General features: G+C 44.6%; 1 protein-coding gene across 1 annotated transcript in view; it reads right to left on the minus strand.

The window, feature by feature from the left end:
• Positions 1 to 3,936: 3,936 nt before the first annotated feature.
• The window catches only part of ILDR1 (immunoglobulin like domain containing receptor 1), a 31,235-nt gene continuing 17,521 nt past the window's right edge, over positions 3,937 to 17,650 (minus strand). Inside the window, exons 4-8 of the mRNA XM_073668550.1 lie at positions 9,532 to 9,651; positions 8,887 to 9,033; positions 7,467 to 7,598; positions 6,561 to 7,354; positions 3,937 to 5,527 (exon numbers count right to left, since the gene is read on the minus strand). Of these exons, the coding sequence (XP_073524651.1) occupies positions 5,489 to 5,527; positions 6,561 to 7,354; positions 7,467 to 7,598; positions 8,887 to 9,033; positions 9,532 to 9,651 (1,232 nt within the window). The 3' untranslated portion in view covers positions 3,937 to 5,488. The remainder of the gene's footprint in view (positions 5,528 to 6,560; positions 7,355 to 7,466; positions 7,599 to 8,886; positions 9,034 to 9,531; positions 9,652 to 17,650) is intronic.

Raw genomic sequence — 17,650 nt, forward strand, 5'->3', positions numbered from 1 at the left:
CTCATTCCCCAATCCTGGTATGTTTAGCCCCTCACCCCCAATCCTGGTATGTGTGGCCCCCTCATCCCTTTCACGCTGCACACATACAAAAAAATAAACACTTATACTCCCCTTTCTTCCCCGTGCTCCAGTGCTGTTGCGTCCCGTTCTGCGGGAGGCCGGGGGAGGAGTGTGGCGCCAGAGTACGCGCGTGCCCATACTGCGCTGTCCGGTACCATTTTGCTGAAGATATGCTGCAAATGTGTCTTCGGTAAAATGGCGCCGGATAGCGCTAAAGGCTTCGGCCAGATGTACGCATCTCCGGTTATATTATAGATGGCACTCGTCAGTGGTGCCCTTTATTCCCTGTGCTTTTTGCACTGGTGATGGAACCTCTAGTGGGGTCTATATGCTCTAATAAGGATATAAAAGGTATTCAAGTGGGAAAGTCACTCCACTCCAGTGGTTTATATGCGGATGATGCAATTATATCAGGTACTGATTGTGGGTGGAGATGAGCAAACCCGAACTGTAAAGTTCAGGGTTCGTACTGGCCACCTAGATCAAGTGTTCGGTGATGAACATCGAACACTTACTTTTTCTGGAAGTCCGTTTTACAATTCGGGAGTCCAGAAGGGGAGGAGGAGAAGAAGAAGAAGACAAAAAGAAAGACTTTCCAGATCCAAAGTTCGGGTCCCCATTGAATTCTATGGGGTTCGGGTTCAGGTTCAAGTCATGGTACCCGAACCGAACTTTGGACTAAAGTTCAGTCGAACACTGCAAAACCGAACTTTCACAGGTTTGCTCATCCCTAATCACGAGGGATCCTTTCCTGCTCTTATGTCAGTCCCATCTACCATCTCTAGGGTGTCTTATTAGAAAGGAAATGCCTCCAAACCCATTGTGCTGCCATTAGGCATCCCTAGTTCTTTGTGTAGTTTAAACTCCTTTCATATGGTCCGATACGGGTATGAAATATCTAGACATTTCCCCTTTTAATGTGTTCGTTAAAGGAAAATATTAATGAACTTATTTCACTACTATGTTTTTTAAGAAAAAGAAGGAATAAACTTTGGTGGACAAATCATCAACAATCTTAAATACGCAGACAATACAACATTGATCGCAACAAGCAAAGATGAAATGAGGGACTTATTACAGAGGGTCAAGATGGAAAGCTCGAACATGGGACTCCAACTCAATACAAGGAAGATAAAGATATTGATTACTGCCAGGTACAACTGGGACCCATTTGAGATGTATAGCGATGAACTAGAATTTGTAAAGGACTTCAACCTACTCGGATCAAGGATCCGACACCGACGCGACGACACCAGAAGTCAATATGAGAATAGCTATGGGCAAATCAACAATGAAGTCACTGGACAAGGTCTTCAAATCGAGAAACAGTTCACGGACGATGAAGATACGGCTCGGACATAGTCTGGTCTTCTAGTCTTCTGTGGTAACAGACAGATGCGAAACAAGACAGAAGCAGAATTGACGCCTTTCGAAATGTGGTGCTGGAGAAGGATGTTATCAATACCACGGATGGCAAGAAGAACAAACAAATCAATTCTGGAACAAATGAAGCCAGACATGTCATCTGAAGCAAGGATCGCCAAGCTATGACTTGCCTACTTTGGACACATCGTACGAAGAGAGTAATCACTGGAGAAGGACATCATGGTCAGAAGAATAGAAGGAACAAGGTGAAGAGGAAGACCAGCAACCCGATGGCTTCATACAATCAAGATAAAAATAGAGAAGACCCTGGTGGACCGATCTAGCCTCGCACAAGATTGATCTTCCTACAGTAAGTTCATCCATTAAGTTGCAAGAGCTCGAGATCGAGCCAAAGGCCTTTAAAAGGAAAAAAAAAAAAAAAAAGTTTCCGGTGTTATGAAAAGTGCCTATACAAGTCTACGGGTCCGTGAAAAACAAGTACAGCACATGGAAGGCGCCAGTGTACAGTTCATATACAACATTGTAAAAGTATAGAAGAGGCTTTATAATTTGATTTATCTATCCATCCATGATCCAAAACACTGATGACACCAGTACCATTTTTATATTTTTTTGCACTTGTGAATGAGGCCTTAGATGGTACTCCAAGGAGGTTATCTCCTATCATTTCCGGTTACTCCCGTCAATTCTGATAGGGATGTGGTGTGATACGCTCTGTGATCAAGTTGTAAAATAAACACTTTTTGTCACTTTTTTTGTGTGTATTACGCACCTGTCTCGGATCCGTGCCTTACTTCCCTCTCCACGGTCTGCTGGACTCTGCTGTGCTCCACGTCGGGCTTTGCAGATGACCCAGTGTGATCTCATGTGAGCATCAGCCTGGACCTATATAAGGCTCACTGATGCAATACCAAGACACAAGGCTGTGTGTATTAAGACTTCTGTGTTGCTGGAGCTTTGCTTGCCATTCAGCTTCTCCTGCACTCCACCTGTCTGGTTTCTTGACATCCTCCGCCAGCCTGCGGTTTCCTGCACTCCATCTGCTTGTGGTTTCCTGATGTCCTCCGCCTGCCTGCAGTCTCCTGTACCTTGGCTGTCCAAGTCCCATTTGCTTCTCCTATCTGCTGTGCCGATGCCCGTGGACCACCCAGACCTCGGGCTTGGAGGATCCAGCTCACCAGATGAGTCTAACATTTTGTCTTGTAATCAACCCTTGTTGAGTTTAGTCTTCTAGCTAACCCAGCTGTAACAGACTTACTGTATTCTTCCAGATGGACCACTTCATGTGTTTTAACCGCGGATAGACAGCAAAACTTAAGACGACTGTTACATTTTTTTAATTTATTACATAAATCAATAGTGCACATGAAAATAAGCAACTTTGTAATCTATCTATATCTGCTCATCGCCTGTATGCAGTAGAAGCAATCAGACAAGTGCTGCTTCTAGTTTCCTATGGAGACTATTGAAGCAAGCAGTAAGTGGGGGGGGGGGGGGAAGATTTTAAAAATATAAAAAAATATAAAAGTTTAAATCACCCCCCCTTTTGTCACATTCAAAATAAAATAAAAATAAAAAAACACATACGTATTGGATATCGCTGCGTTCAGAATCGCCCGATCAATATAAAAAAAGAATTAATCCGATCGGTAAACGGCGTAACGAGAAAAAAATTCTAAACGGCAGAATTATGTTTTTTTGGGTCGCCGCAACATTGCAATAACAGGCGATCAAAACATCGGATCTACCCCAAAATAGTATCAATAAAAACATCAGCCCGGCACGCAAAAAATAAGCCCTCACCCGGCCCCAGATTCCAAAAAATGGAAACGCTACAGGTCTCGGAAAATGGCGCTATTTTTTTTTTTTTAACCAAACTTTGGATTTTTTTTTCACCTCTTAAATAAAAAAGAACCTATACATGTTTGGTGTCTACGAACTCGTAATGACCCGGAGAATAATATTGGCAGGTCAGTTTTAGCATTCAGTGAATGTGGTAAAAAAAAGGACCCAAAAAACAACTGTGGAATTGCATTTTTTTTTTTTTTTTGCAATTTCACCGCACTTGGATTTTTTTTTCCCATTTTCCAGTACACAATACGGTAAAACCAGTGAGGTCGTTCAAAAGTACAACTCGTCCTGCAAAAAAATAAGCCCTCACACGGCCATATTGACCAAAAAATAAAAAACACTATGGCTCTGGGAAGAAGGGGAGCAAAAAAATAAAAAAGCAAAAAAAAAAAACAGAAAAACTCAAGGTCGTTAAGGGGTTAATAAAAGGTATTACTGGTTAAAACCAAAACAGAGAGGCTCTAAGTAAAATAAAGAGGCAGGTCATGAAGGAGCCGAGTAATCCCGAGACTGCGGGAGTCAGTAAGACAAGCAGCATTTTTTGGAGAAACCACTTCTTACATTCGTTGTTGCAATAAACTATTGAAACAGGAACAAAACAGCAGAAAGTTAAAGTTAGCAAACAAACCAAACTTGTAATGGGGGAGGGGTGAATAATTTTAATTGCAGTTGTATAAAATTTTGTGGCACCACATATTATGCACTCAGCTCCGCTACATGTAGTACTAAAAAAAGAGGGAAACCAGGAGCAGCAATAACTGTATAAAGGCTTTAATTTACACTACGTTATCTTCACACAGGCCTCAGTATCACAGGAGGTAAGAAACCTTTCAGTAAAAGGCAAAAATCGCTCAATATCTACATTTATCATCATTAGGTCCTAAAAATATCAAATAATAAAAATTCACCCCCGACAACCCAGAGCTGCATTTACAATTCAGTCGAGTTTCCTACAACCTCTGAGAATGACCGGCTGCAAGACATTACAGATGACTGGGGATTTCTGCTCTGCTGCATGGCATCACGGGCGATGTAGTATACTGAACAAGCACGAACGGACGGATGTTTTATAGGGGAGAACTGCATCAGAATAGTGAGTGAAGCTCTGGATATCATAGGAACATGTGGTATCTGTCAGAATAGTGAGTGCAGCTCTGAAGTATAATACAGGATGTAACTCAGGATCAGTACAAGATCAGTAATGTAATGTATGTACACAGTGACTGCACCAGCAGAATAGTGAGTGCAGCTCTGGAGTAGAATACAGGATGTAACTCAGGATCAGTAATGTAATGTATGTACACAGTGACTGCACCAGCAGAATAGTGAGTGCAGCTCTGGAGTATAATACAGGATGTAACTCAGGATCAGTAATGTAATGTATGTACACAGTGACTGCACAAGCAGAATAGTGAGTGCAGCTCTGGAGTATAATACAGGATGTAACTGTATACATACATTACACTTCTTGCCTAGCACTCATCCCGAGTTCGGGCCTGAATTATTCTGCACCTCATTTGTACAGTGCGGGTAACAGCTGGCATCTACATTGGTATATAAGGCTTAGACCCCAAGTGCAGCCCCCAGTCATCACCCAAGCAATCGATTTTTATAATTGGGATGGGGGGGGGGGGTGACCACATAAAGGCTCAGAAAAAACACAGCACAACAGCACCCATTCAAGTGAATGAACTAGTATGTATTATATTATGGCTCATGAATCCTCCACAGCAGCGCTCCACTTAACAAAAAAGGCAGAGGACCCTCCTCCATATGGTCTATCGGCGTCTATGGGAGAAGGGTCAGACAAGGCACAGTGTAAAATGACTATCAGGTCTCATGTTCCCTAAATTGCAAACTAGCGACCAAACCAGGAGACGTATAGTCTGTGTCCCCTGAAAAATGTGACATCCAGCATCGGCCATATCTAACAAGCCGCCATGTTGTCTTGGTCCTCACAAAAGCAGGTGACAAATACCCATAGCTGTATATACTCTGGCGCCGGCAGGAGGAACGTCTCTGTCAAGAGAAGGAACCCTAGAAAGAAATGTCCGGTCCCGATCACTGCTGGGCAGATGCGGCACCGCAAATCAGCAATGTCCTTTGTAATGACAGGTCCGGTGTCCAGGCTGCGGGCCGCCATGGATGTGATGAGGACGATGCTGCCTCCATCTACGCAGTGACCCCTCTGTTAAATGACCATGCTCCTTCCACTCCTGGAGCTGCGATCCTAAAATACAAAGAGAGTTATGAACATTGATTGAAGTACAAAACTCGTCTTAAAAGGGCGCCAATAACTACACAAATTAATTACATATCGCTCCTTAGGCAGCAGTAGCCGTATTACATGCAGTGTCAGAGTAAGATGTGGGCGTGTGATCTGCAGAATTGGGGCCTTTTCCTTTGCTCTGGTGGCATCAGTAAGGGGCCATCTTCCCCTTCATGTTTAGTGAGTGGGCGGGATTTACCTGTGATGTCACAGCTGAGCTTTATGCTCTGAGCCAATCAGATGTCTCCTGCTGATCACACTTCATGCTGTCTGACCTAGCTCCCAGAGGAAGAAGCCTGCAGCTGCATCTCCCTCCTTTCCCCATTAAATGCACTACTCCAATTTTTTGAAGGCAGGATCAAATATGTTACTTGTACATTATTTTGACAGTGTAATCATACTGTAAATACTCTGTGCTGCTGAGGTCCAAGCACTTCCCATTATATACCTTTGCTAGTCTCCATCTCTCTCCTCACATTATGGCGCTGCCCTACCTTTACTACAGAGCTCCAAAAGAACAGCTCCCTTATCTTCTGAAATACTCTGCGCTGCTGGGGCTTCAGCTTCTCCTGTTAATGAATCGCTCAGTCAGTGATCTCATATTATCTCTATCCTTTCCTCACATTGAATCACTGCCCCTTTCACACAGTCTGTCCTCATTAGATCTTAAAGATCAGCTCCTTTATTTCCTGAAATACTCTGCGCTGCTCTTCCCAATCTTTAATGCTCATTCTGTACGCGGTCACTCGCCTCAATCCCCTTCATCTCATCAGGACACTGTCAGTCCTGTCCTCGATAAGGACATCTGGTGAATGGAAAGGTTACTGCCCACCACAAGATCAACACACTCCTATTCTGCTGCTGCCATCTGGTGTCAAACGCTTTCTTGGAATGAAGGGGGGGTCTCAAAGGGATTTTTCTATCAGCGCCATAGTTTCTCATCAGTGTTTGTTGACTAGAGTTGGGGGTTAGGATTTATCTCTGAATGTCTTACCGACTGTCTGGCCGCGGCAACTCTCTGGTTCTTGCTCTTCCCCGTGGTGATGTCCAGTGATTTGTAGCTGGGCGGTTTGTCCTCGGGCCACTCGTAGGACCGGGTCCGTCTCTCCCTTCTGTCTCTGTAGTGACTCTCGTCATCAGAACTCCACGAGTTGCGATCACTTGGTGGAGAATGACTCCTCCGTCTACGGGTGTAACGTTCGGGGCTTCCTCTCCTCCTTGATCTCGGCTCCCTCTCCGGTGACCTCTGCCTGTCGGAGCTGTAGTTGGAGCGACCGCGGCGGTCTTCATAGCCGCAGTCAACGCTGGGGCTGGTTCGGTCACGTCTACGAGGAGGCGAGAGATCTCTCCTTGGACGCCCTTCAATCGGGGGATCCCGCCTGTACCCCTGAGACCGGTCGCTTCTCTGCCGCTCTCGCCAGTCGTTGTCGGCAGAGTTCGAGTCGTCCTGTGACCGGTTCCTCCTCCGATCGGCCTCTAGTAGGTCCCATGAATGGTGCCGCCGATGCTGGGAGGAGTTGCTGCTCCTGTGGGAGTTAACGACATGCTCCACGATGGGAGGGAGCTGAATAATTCTACGTTCTACGTCTCGTACCCCAACCCCCATCTCGCTGAGGGAAGACAACATGCTGGGGTGATGGCTGGCCCCACTGTGATGGACGCCCGCCGCTAGAGGTTGGGCTGTGTTTAAGTTTTTAATTTCATGCTCTAGAAAATCCAGTACTTGAATGTTGTGGGTGGGGTGGCTTGGCTGCCTGGCCAAGGGAAGACTGTTCTGCTGGGAGAAGTCTGCAAAATATAATGGAAAGAGACAAAGTAAATACATAAAAGGGCCCAACAGACATAGGAGAGTGCAGGCTCTGTCCGGAGTGTTCCTTTAAATGCTCAAGTCTGTACCCACCTCTCTGGAGCAAAGGGTTGAGCTGATAGGACGAATGCTGAGAGTTGCGGTCGGCTCCGGCGTAGAAAGGTTTCTCCATCATCCACGGGACGAGGGCCTGAGCTTGCTTCATATATCGGTGGCGAGCAATAGCTGAGAGACAAAGCACAAAGTGATGACACAAGAAGAGGAGCAGGGAGCGTAGCAAAAAATAAGGCAAGAGTAGAACTTCTTAAAAGGAGACGTCAGGCTTTATACTGGATAAGAGTTCTCACATGGCTTCATCAAAATCAATAAAAGTGGTTAAAAAAAAAAAAAAGAGCATCGATCAAACTGGAAGGGGTTTGGCCCTGTGTGCAGATAACAAACTCTTTGGCCATGTGTAAGGAGAGATTCAAGCTGCTCTAGAATGTTGGCTTAATTCTGCACTGCCTTTATTCCCCAAGCCTGCTTGTTTGTGAAGCTACAGATTTAGAGTTTAGTGGGTGTTCCCCGCTTCTAGACTTGCATGTCCAGACCTCAGTGGATGCTGCCGGCTTCAAAAGCTGAAAACTCAATGGTTATTCCAAACTTGTCAAGCTACAAGTTAATTGTTAAATGGCTGTTCCCTGCTTGTGGAGGTGCAGGTTTATTGCTCAAGTGATGTTCCCCCGCTTGGGGAGCTGCACATTTAGAGCTAAGTGGATGTTGCCCCCGCTTCTGTAGGTGCAAGTTTAGAGCTCAGTGGATGTTTCTCCTGATTGTGGAGCTGCAGGTTTAAAGCCCAGGGGATGTTCCCTGCTTGTGGCGCTCGGGGTTTAGAGTCTAGTGGATGTTCCCCGATTGTGAAGCTGCAGGATTAGAGCCCAGGGGATGTTCCCTCCTTGTGGAGCTACAGGTTTAGAGTCTAGTGGATGTTCCCTGCTTGTGAAGCTGCAGGATTAGAGCCCAGGGGATGTTCCCTGCTTTTGGAGCTGCAGGTTTAGAGTCTAGTGGATGTTCCCTGCTTCTGAAGCTGCAGGATTAGAGCCCAGGGGATGTTCCCTGCTTTTGGAGCTGCAGGTTTAGAGTCTAGTGGATGTTCCCTGCTTGTGAAGCTGCAGGATTAGAGCCCAGGGGATGTTCCCTCCTTGTGGAGCTACAGGTTTAGAGCTCAGTGGATGTTCCCTGAGAAAATGGTCCCTCCTTTCTCTTAATTTTCTATCTTGTGAATTATCCCCCAACTTCTTAATCAGATCTCCCCAAACACTGAATTAGGTGTAAATGCAGCTCTGAAGTCTCATCAACCACTTGCAAACTACATTGTGGCAGCATACTGGTGTGCATTGTAGAGGGGTCTACAAGGCTGATGCGGACATTACAATAGAGAGGAGTAACTTGTGACTGTCTACATGGGCACAGAGTCATGCGCTTTGGGAGAAGTAACGTTAATAAAGACAATGGCAGCAGCATGGTACGATACCTTCTTCGGGACAGCAGCATTTAGTTGGACAACATGGGCAGCGGACATAGCAGCAGCAACAGTGAGGACAACACTGGCACCAGCATATAGCTAAGAGGAGGATTAGTAACAATCCCCCCAGGACGATGAACAGCACAGTCAGCCAATCTGAGGAAAAAAAACGGACATCATGGAAATCCTAAAGGTGTTCACATATGTACACAGGGAATATCAAGTAATCACTACAACCCCCATCATATCTTATACTGCACAGCCGTATTTAGAATTCTGAATACATAGATGACGATTCAAGCCGCCCTGACGGTTCAGCGCCTGCACATTGTTGCTCCTCCATTACAGGTGCGATTTGTGAAGTATCATTACGAAGAAAACTGAGTGCAGCTCTGGAGGCAACTAAAATAATTAAAATCAGTGCAGGAAAAGCAAAAGGCTGTTCCCATCCAAAGAATAGGTGATCTCCAGGGGTCTAACTGCTGAGACCCCCACAGATTCTGAGAATGATGCTCCGAAATGAGCCATTAACATGGAGGAGGATGGCCACCCATCATCTATGGAACTGCCGGAGATAGAGAAATACAGCACTCGGCCGTCTCCGACAGCTTCATAGAATAGAAGGTTTCACTATTCACCAAGTGTAAAACTCACGCAAGACGATCAGCTTCACTTCCTTATCTGGATCTCCGGAAGAGTCTCCTGTAGCCTCCACAGTGCAGTAATAGACGCCATGATCCCACCACATGATTTCATTCATGATCAGGTCGGCTTCTAAAAAGAGAACAGAGAATCAGGGTAGTATTACAGTTACTGGTGACCAAAAGCAAGCAGAATTAGGAGTGCAGCTCTGGAGTATAATACAGGTTACTTATGTGTGTTCTTCCCATGAAGGGGCCTAGTTTTGCTGTGGTAGGATTCCTGTAAGGTGTGCAAATATCTGCGCTGTATCAGTGAGAAAATGATGACGTTTCTTCACCCCAAAAGCTAAAAGTATAAACCTAGAGGGACGATCAGCTGCTAGATTCTCGTTCCTTTCTGTATATATATTGCAAGTTAGTGCTCTAGGGTGAAGAAAACCCTGAACAACAACCTTCTGCAAATTCACAAGATGCCTTGTAAAATACACGTGAAGCAACTGAAAATTGCACATAAGCGGAATATAACAGACTGTAGATGGATATGCAAAAAAAAAAAGTTAACTAACTTTTGTACGTCTTTTTTTGCAATGACTAATTTCACGCTTGTCCACCAGGTGGAGCCAGAGAGCTGTCATTAACCCGACACATTCATCTGCTTGCGAGGCATAAAGCGCCATCTGACTGTTAGCAGCGCCGCTTCCTGCCGCCGAGGAGATGTCATTAAAGCTGGTAATTTAATTACTAAATCAGTCCTGTTGCCATGGCTCCAGAAGCGGGAAAGATTTATAGATTTTAATTTATTAATTGCTTATTGACCCAGATTATCCCGAAGGTATTAAACAAGTGTAATTGAGCAGCCATCCCCAGACAGGGTTAAATAACTGCTGGGCTAATGGAATCGGCTCAGCGGCTAATGAACCAAAAACCAGACATCGTTAGGAAGGATATAAATGAGGTGTTAACGAAAAAGGGGAGAATGAACAATCCTGAGTGTCGGCTGTTATTAAAGCGTCAGTGGATGGAATGAAAGTGAAGATTAAATAAGAAAACGTATCGCACGCATAAGAAGTCGTAACAGGCGATGTACCGCTATTAAAACTTTTTGCACGATTTCCAACCCCCCAAAAAATATTTGATTGACACCCCCACACAAGCCCAGGTTTCGGACAACTTCTCCCCAAATTCCTTTGATGCACTTTATATGTTCTTTCACACCCTCCTGCTAAAACATTGAAAGAACATTTCTCTCTGCCCGGTGGAAAATTCTTGCCGCCAAGGATTGCAACCATTTTCGCTATTGGGACATCTACTTTAGGGATTTCCTCCCAAAGTTTGATGTCCTCCGGATTGAAAGGAAGACGGGATTTAAAGTCTCTTGGCACAATGAGTCTTTTCTCCACTTCTTCCCATTCCTCTATAATCATTGATTTTAAATGCTCATTTACAGGGAACACTATTTCTCTGAGTTCTGAGACCTGCGAACATTTCATCTTGTCTGGAATGGGAGACCTGAGTGTCCTCCAAGTTCATAGTACGCCTAACGGACTTCAATAGTTCATCCGTATGTTCTGTAGAGAAGACATATTTCTCTCTCTCTTGTGAGGGTAACAGGGAGAAGCAATCCTCATCCTCTTCTAGACTGTGCTCTGATGCGGAGTCTAAATATTCTCCTTCCTCAGACACCTCTTCCATCTCCCACCTGGGTCTTTTCTGGCGAGGAGAGGGTTGAACTATTTGGGGTGACGGCTGAGTACGGGAAGGCATGAGGCTTGAGACTGTACTCTGGACCTCCTCAAGGATCATAGATCTTAGAGCCGTCAAAAAGGAAGCTTTTTCTTCCTTTAAGACCTCGGCTATACATTTTTTACACAGCCGCTTTTTATACGAGTCCTGAAGCTTCGTGTTACAGTCTACACATCGTCTTGATTTTTTGGAAGAAGATCCAGACCTCTGGGTTCCCCTCTCCTAATCCATAAATAAATAAAGGACACAGGAGATTTACTATAAAAGACCTGTCATAGATTATTCTAATTTTACCAAGTCAAAGGCCTAAGGCTGTACTCACACTGCCCAGGGACTCTGAAGGGGCTTCTGACCGTGTAGGATTGGATTCCATGGAGTCAGACTGTGTGTGGCCGAGTTGTACCCTTTTATAGGGTCTTACCTGATCCAGGTTGGTAGCCACGCCCGCAACGATAACCGCCATTCTTAATGTGACCTGGAGGCTCACCACCGCCTCAGGGCACCTGTGCATTCTGGGAGCCGAAAGCCCAGCCTCCCGGCGCCGGAAGGAGAAGCCCATGTGGCGTGCGCTCCACCCTGGAACGCACGCCGGCCAAAGCGGATGTCCCCTTTCCTGACTCCGCCTCCCGGCCGGAAGTCTCGCACAGCGCTCGGCGTGCGCTCCACCCTGGAACGCACGCCGGCCCAAAGGGGATGTCCACATTCCTGACTCCGCCTCCCCGCCGGAAGTCTCGCACAGCGCTCGGCGTGCGCTCCACCCTGGAACGCACGCCGGCCCAAAGGGGATGTCCACATTCCTGACTCCGCCTCCCCGCCGGAAGTCTCGCACAGCGCTCGGCGTGCGCTCCACCCTGGAACGCACGCCGGCCCAAAGGGGATGTCCACATTCCTGACTCCGCCTCCCGGCCGGAAGTCTCGGCTCCCATACACAGCGCTCCTCCGTGGAGCGCACGCCGGCCCTTCAGAACAACGCCGGCGGGTCAGTGCAAAGCGCAGTGCCCCCTGTCCGGGGGATACAGCGGCAAGCGGCGGTTTTCTGGCTGAGGGACCCCCGCAGTGGGGTATCAGCATGCAGCTTCTGGACCGAAGGAAGGGGAGAGTTCTCAGACCCCCTCCGATCCCCCTGGCTCTCAGGTAACTTCTGTCTTCAGAGAACCTCTCCATAGCGTCCTGTCCTGCTAGGAAAAACACTGAGGGTGTGATGGGGGTGGGGGGGGGGCTTTTAACCTCATGTGTTTCCTGTCCCTAGAGGGACAGAGGACTTAACTCCTGTCGTGCCGTTATGATGGACGTACTGGTAAAATATAAACTCCAGCAAGCTCCCAGTCAGTGCCCTTCGCCTCAGGCAGTTTTAAATGTAACTTCCTCAGTTTTCTTCCCCTTCTGGCAGCTGTAAATACAGTACCCAGTAACTTTTCCAGTCTCATTTCCCATCTGGTAGTGGAAACTATAGCCCCTAGTATAGTTCCTGGTCTCCTTCCCCCTCTGGCAGCTGTGAGCATGAACCTCAAGAAGTTTTATAGTCTGTCTCCTTCCCCCTTAAAATATGTTCACATTACTTTTTTTTTTTTTTTCTCTCTCCAGATGTTTTCCACTAGGAAGATACTCAATGGGAGAGCTAAAAACGCATGGAAGAAACCCGAGTGGGTTGTTTTTAGCATCTTGTCTTAAAAAAAAATTAGCGATATATTAATTCTTTCAGGCTATGTGCACACGGTGTGTTTTCACTGCGCTTTTTCTGTAAGGAAATGGGCCAGACGCTAGGTAATCCGTGTGCCAGCTAATGCAATGCCAATCCTGAAGTGCTGCGCACATGATCGGGGATTTTCCTGACAGGATTGTTATTGCGTTTAAATCTGCAGCGTGTCAATTCTTTGTGCTTTTCTGCAGCGTTTTTCACCCATTGACTTCAATTGAGTCAGTCAAATCCGCAGCAAAAGCGCAGGTATAAATATATTTGTGGATTTTTGCTGCGTATTTGACTCAATTCAAGTCTAGGAGTCAAAAACACGGCAAAAAAAGCACAAAGAATTGCCCATGGGAGACTACTCCTCCCATCAGCCTACGGCCGCTCCCGCAGTTGATAGCGAGAGCAGGCGAGGTTGAGGGGAGAAGTGGTGTCCTCATCTGGTGTCTGTGCTCAGTGTAAAAAAAAAAAAAAAGTTAAAATAAATTGCTATTAAAGTAAAAAAACAGTTAATACGCACCTACCACCATCATCACGAGTGTCCCACGGCAATCCGATCACCCGGCAGCACTGTATACACTGACAGGAGTGTGACCGCTCCTGGCAGTGTACAGCGCTGAGCTGCCGGGACAGAGGTCACTGGAGTTCAATCAGCTGAGAGCTCCGGTGACCTCACTTATGGCACCGGTGTTGCATGAGAATTTAATTTCCCAGCCACCTTCCCCGGGTGGCAGCTGTAAGTATAGACCTCAGTCGACACCCGAGGTAGCAGTGCACAGCTTTCAATAAGCTCTCTTAACACTCCTGTCGTTCCCCACCCCCCTCCACTCCCCTCTGGTAGATATAAATGTAGTCTTTAGAGAGTTCCCCAGTCAGTCTCCTTCCTCCATTTGAGGCTCAAAATATTAAGCAAAATTAGAACCCAGTCAGTGTTCTTCCACCTCTGGCAGCTGTAAGCATAATCCACAAGAAATTCAAAAAACACTTCTCCCTCTGGTCACTGTTCATATAGTCCTTAGCAATGTTGCTACCAGTCTCCTTCCCCCTCTGGCAGCTGTAAGCATAAGCCTCATGATGTTTCCCATTCACTCGCCTTCCTCCGGAGGTAGCTCTGAACACAAATTGCTAGTAAGCAAACTAGTCAGTCCTCTTCCCCCATCTGGCAGCCATAAACATCGCCCCAAGCAGACAGATATTTGCACCATGGAGCCTGGAGCAGTGAAAAAAAAAGTAATGGTTTGCCAAAGTGAGTCTTCTCTGCTTTGCTGTGTGACTGAGCACGTACGTCCACCAGCATCTGGCTTTATAGGGCGATGCATTCATTGCTACACACAATCACCAGGTGGCGCCATACTGTGTAGATCAACGTTAGAACTCTTAAAAATTGCATTTGGCTTTATTATGAAGATCAATGTATAACAATATACAATGAGCTCCCCCTAGTGGAGGAAGTAGTACAATGTATACAAGATCGTGCTGAATCTAGAAGAGCAAAAGACCCCTGAATGGCCACTGTATAATACTATTATGATGTCTGTAAATTGTCTGAATTGTAAAGCGCTGCAGAATATGTTGGCACTATATAAATAAAGATTATTATTATTATTGTTACATTTTTGGATAAAAGTAATTCGATCATTGTATGCTGTCAAAATCTCTGCTACTGTAATAGGCAGCGGACGGAAAATCCAGCGCTTATAATACACCTTGTGACGTGGGGAAAACCGACCAATTTCAATAAAAGACAGATGATGATGATGATACATGTGCTGCAATTCTGTCTCTGACCACCGGGTGGCAGTGTTGTCCAATCTACATCCACAAATACTATTAGTTTTGTTTTGTTTTGTTTTTTTGCTCCTTTGTCTCCATCTTCCAGTTTTCATTGCAAAAAACTTGTGTGGAAGGAATTGGCACCAAAATGTACAATATAATGTACTGGTGAAACAAGCAAAGAAAAGAAAAAAAAATTATAAATTTTTTTTGTAAAAAAAAAAAATAAATAAATAAAATAGAATGCAAAATTAAAGAAGAAAAAAAAAGTAGCAATTCTGCAATTGTTGTTCAGGTTCCGTTTTTTACGGAGTTCACGGTGCGGTACTGATTACCCGGTAACTTTACTACTGGGTCAGCAGGATTACTAATAAGCGCTCCATGATGGAAAGATATGCGGATCAGCCATGCGGGTGCTGCCATTGTGTCTGAACAATTGGCACAGAAATACACAGCCAGGCGCCTGCGCCATCATCGAGAACACAGATCCCTGCAACTCCACCCCTTAGAAGCCGCGGTCATTCTTAATAGCAGCATCTAAGTGGTTAACAGAAGGAGGCAGCTCCAAAAAAAAAAAAAAATTTTTTTTACACCATTTGCCTCTGGGTTGCACTGTAGCTTGCTGACTGAAGAACGAGTTTACTGAGAATCCGTCAGTGAGCAAGATCAGGGTGTTTGAAACTGTCTGCAGTTTGTGGTCAAAAATCAGCACAGAGGAGTTCAGAAAAAAAGACATAACAGTTAAAAACTCCAATTCAGAACCAGAGCTCACTGAAGGTTTCTCAGTTAATTCATTCTGCGGCCAGTAATGTGTAGGGGAGCAAGTCTAAAATTCCAAAAGGGTGTAACTTTAGATTTGTTTGTTTGTTTGTTTGTTTTTAATGACACCCAAATTACCTAAATTATTTTTTTAGCCCAAAATTATATGCCATTAAATAAAAAAAATGTAAAAAAAAAAAAAAATCTACCCCCGAAGGTGGCCATAACTTTTAAAGTCCCCTAATGGGACTAATAGAAAAAGTTAAAAAATTAAATGTAAAAATAAATACAACATAAAAATAAAAATTGCTAATTACCACTTAAACAAAAAAAATATAAAATATATTATTTTATTCATTTAAAAAAAAAAAATAATAATTATATATATATATATATTTATTATAAAGTAGTGAAGGGGTGTAAGGGAATTTTTTCTAAATTTTCTATGGAGCAACTTGCAGTAACTGTCAGGCTTCGAGACGCTAGAATAATCGACAGCTTCAGAAGCCAAGAGGTTGTGCAGCAGCAGATGGAAAGAGCGTTGTACAATCACTTTCTAAAAGGTCAGGAAGATTTTTAAAAACCGAGGAGGCTCCGGAAAAGGTCACAATTAATTCTTCATAAGAAAATGTCAGATCCGGTGGGAGAGGACGGCGGCCGCCACATCCATCACAGCACAGCACGAGCCGCCGTCGCTAATTACACATTACTGTATTATTTATTAATGAGCATGCTGCACTCGTGAATCTATTATCAGCTTATAATATCACCGCCATATTGAGCTGTAAGGATCTCAGCACTGCAGATCATGGAGGCTGCTGGACATAGTGTCGGACGTCACAACAAATCTGCTTCTAAAATGGCTGATAACTGGGAACAGTAGCTCACATTCGAGGTCTGTAAATGCGGCACTTGGCTACACAATAAATATTCAGAGTTTCTACGTCCTGGTGGGGTCATTTACAGTCCCCGATGAAGAGTGTTTCTCTCTCTGGAGGACCCGTCCTGTACTGTATTATATGGACCTTATGTAATACTGTATTTGCCCTGTGGTGGAGCTATAGGGAAATCTCAGGTTCTCCATAGACCTCCAGCGATCAGTTTATGGTCAGAAGATTCCTTTAAAAAAAATAATAAATAGGGATTGTAAAAGTAAAGAAACCCTGGAAGTTGGAGGTCTGCTGAAATCCAATGTATTAAATAAAATAGTGAACTCAATATGGCGGCGGGGAGGAGGGAGAGCCTAAAATAAGATTCAGGGATAACCCTCATCCTGAATATATCAGAAAACTGCACACTCCCAGGAATAAGAAGGGTTAAGAAGCAGCCGGAGAAGCAAGCGCTAATTCTCCACCATATGACAAGTGCAAACTCATCAACTCTCTGAGGTGCGGACACAGAGTCCCGAAACTCAGCAGCCAAAGAAATCCGGGGAAATTGCTTCCGATTTTTAATATCTCAAAGTATCACATGAATTGTGCTGAGCGACAGCGAATCCCGAGCCCGTCTCCTCAATATCCACCGAGAATAACAAGGTGCAAAGCACAAAACAGTGCAAGAAAGCTATACAACTGGGGCTACATCAACTGCACCCTCATAATACTGCCCCCTATGTACAGGAATACAACTACTATAATACTGTCCCCCATGTACAAGAATATAACTGCTATAATACTGCCCCTATGTACAAGAATATAACTGCTATAATACTGCACCCTATCTACAAGAATATAACTGCTATAATACTGCCCCTATGTACAAGAATATAACTACTATAATACTGCACCCTATCTACAAGAATATAACTACTATAATACTGCTCCTATGTACAGGAATATAACAACTATAATACTGCTCTTATGTACAAGAATATAACTACTATAATACTGCACCCTATCTACAAGAATATAACTGCTATAATACTGCTCCTATGTACAAGAATATAACTACTATAATACTGCCCCCTATGTACAAGAATATAACTACTATAATACTGCTCCCTATGTACAAGAATATAACTACTATAATACTGCTCCTATGTAAAAGAATATAACTACTATAATACTGCCCCCTATGTACAAGAATATAACTACTATAATACTGCTCCTATGTACAAGAATATAACTACTATAATACTGCCCCCATGTACAAGAATATAACTACTATAATA

Source organism: Phyllobates terribilis, unplaced genomic scaffold (assembly GCF_046119375.1).
Source record: "Phyllobates terribilis strain yellow unplaced genomic scaffold, ASM4611937v1 Scaffold_2__4_contigs__length_985480577, whole genome shotgun sequence".
NCBI classification, from domain to species: domain Eukaryota; kingdom Metazoa; phylum Chordata; class Amphibia; order Anura; family Dendrobatidae; genus Phyllobates; species Phyllobates terribilis.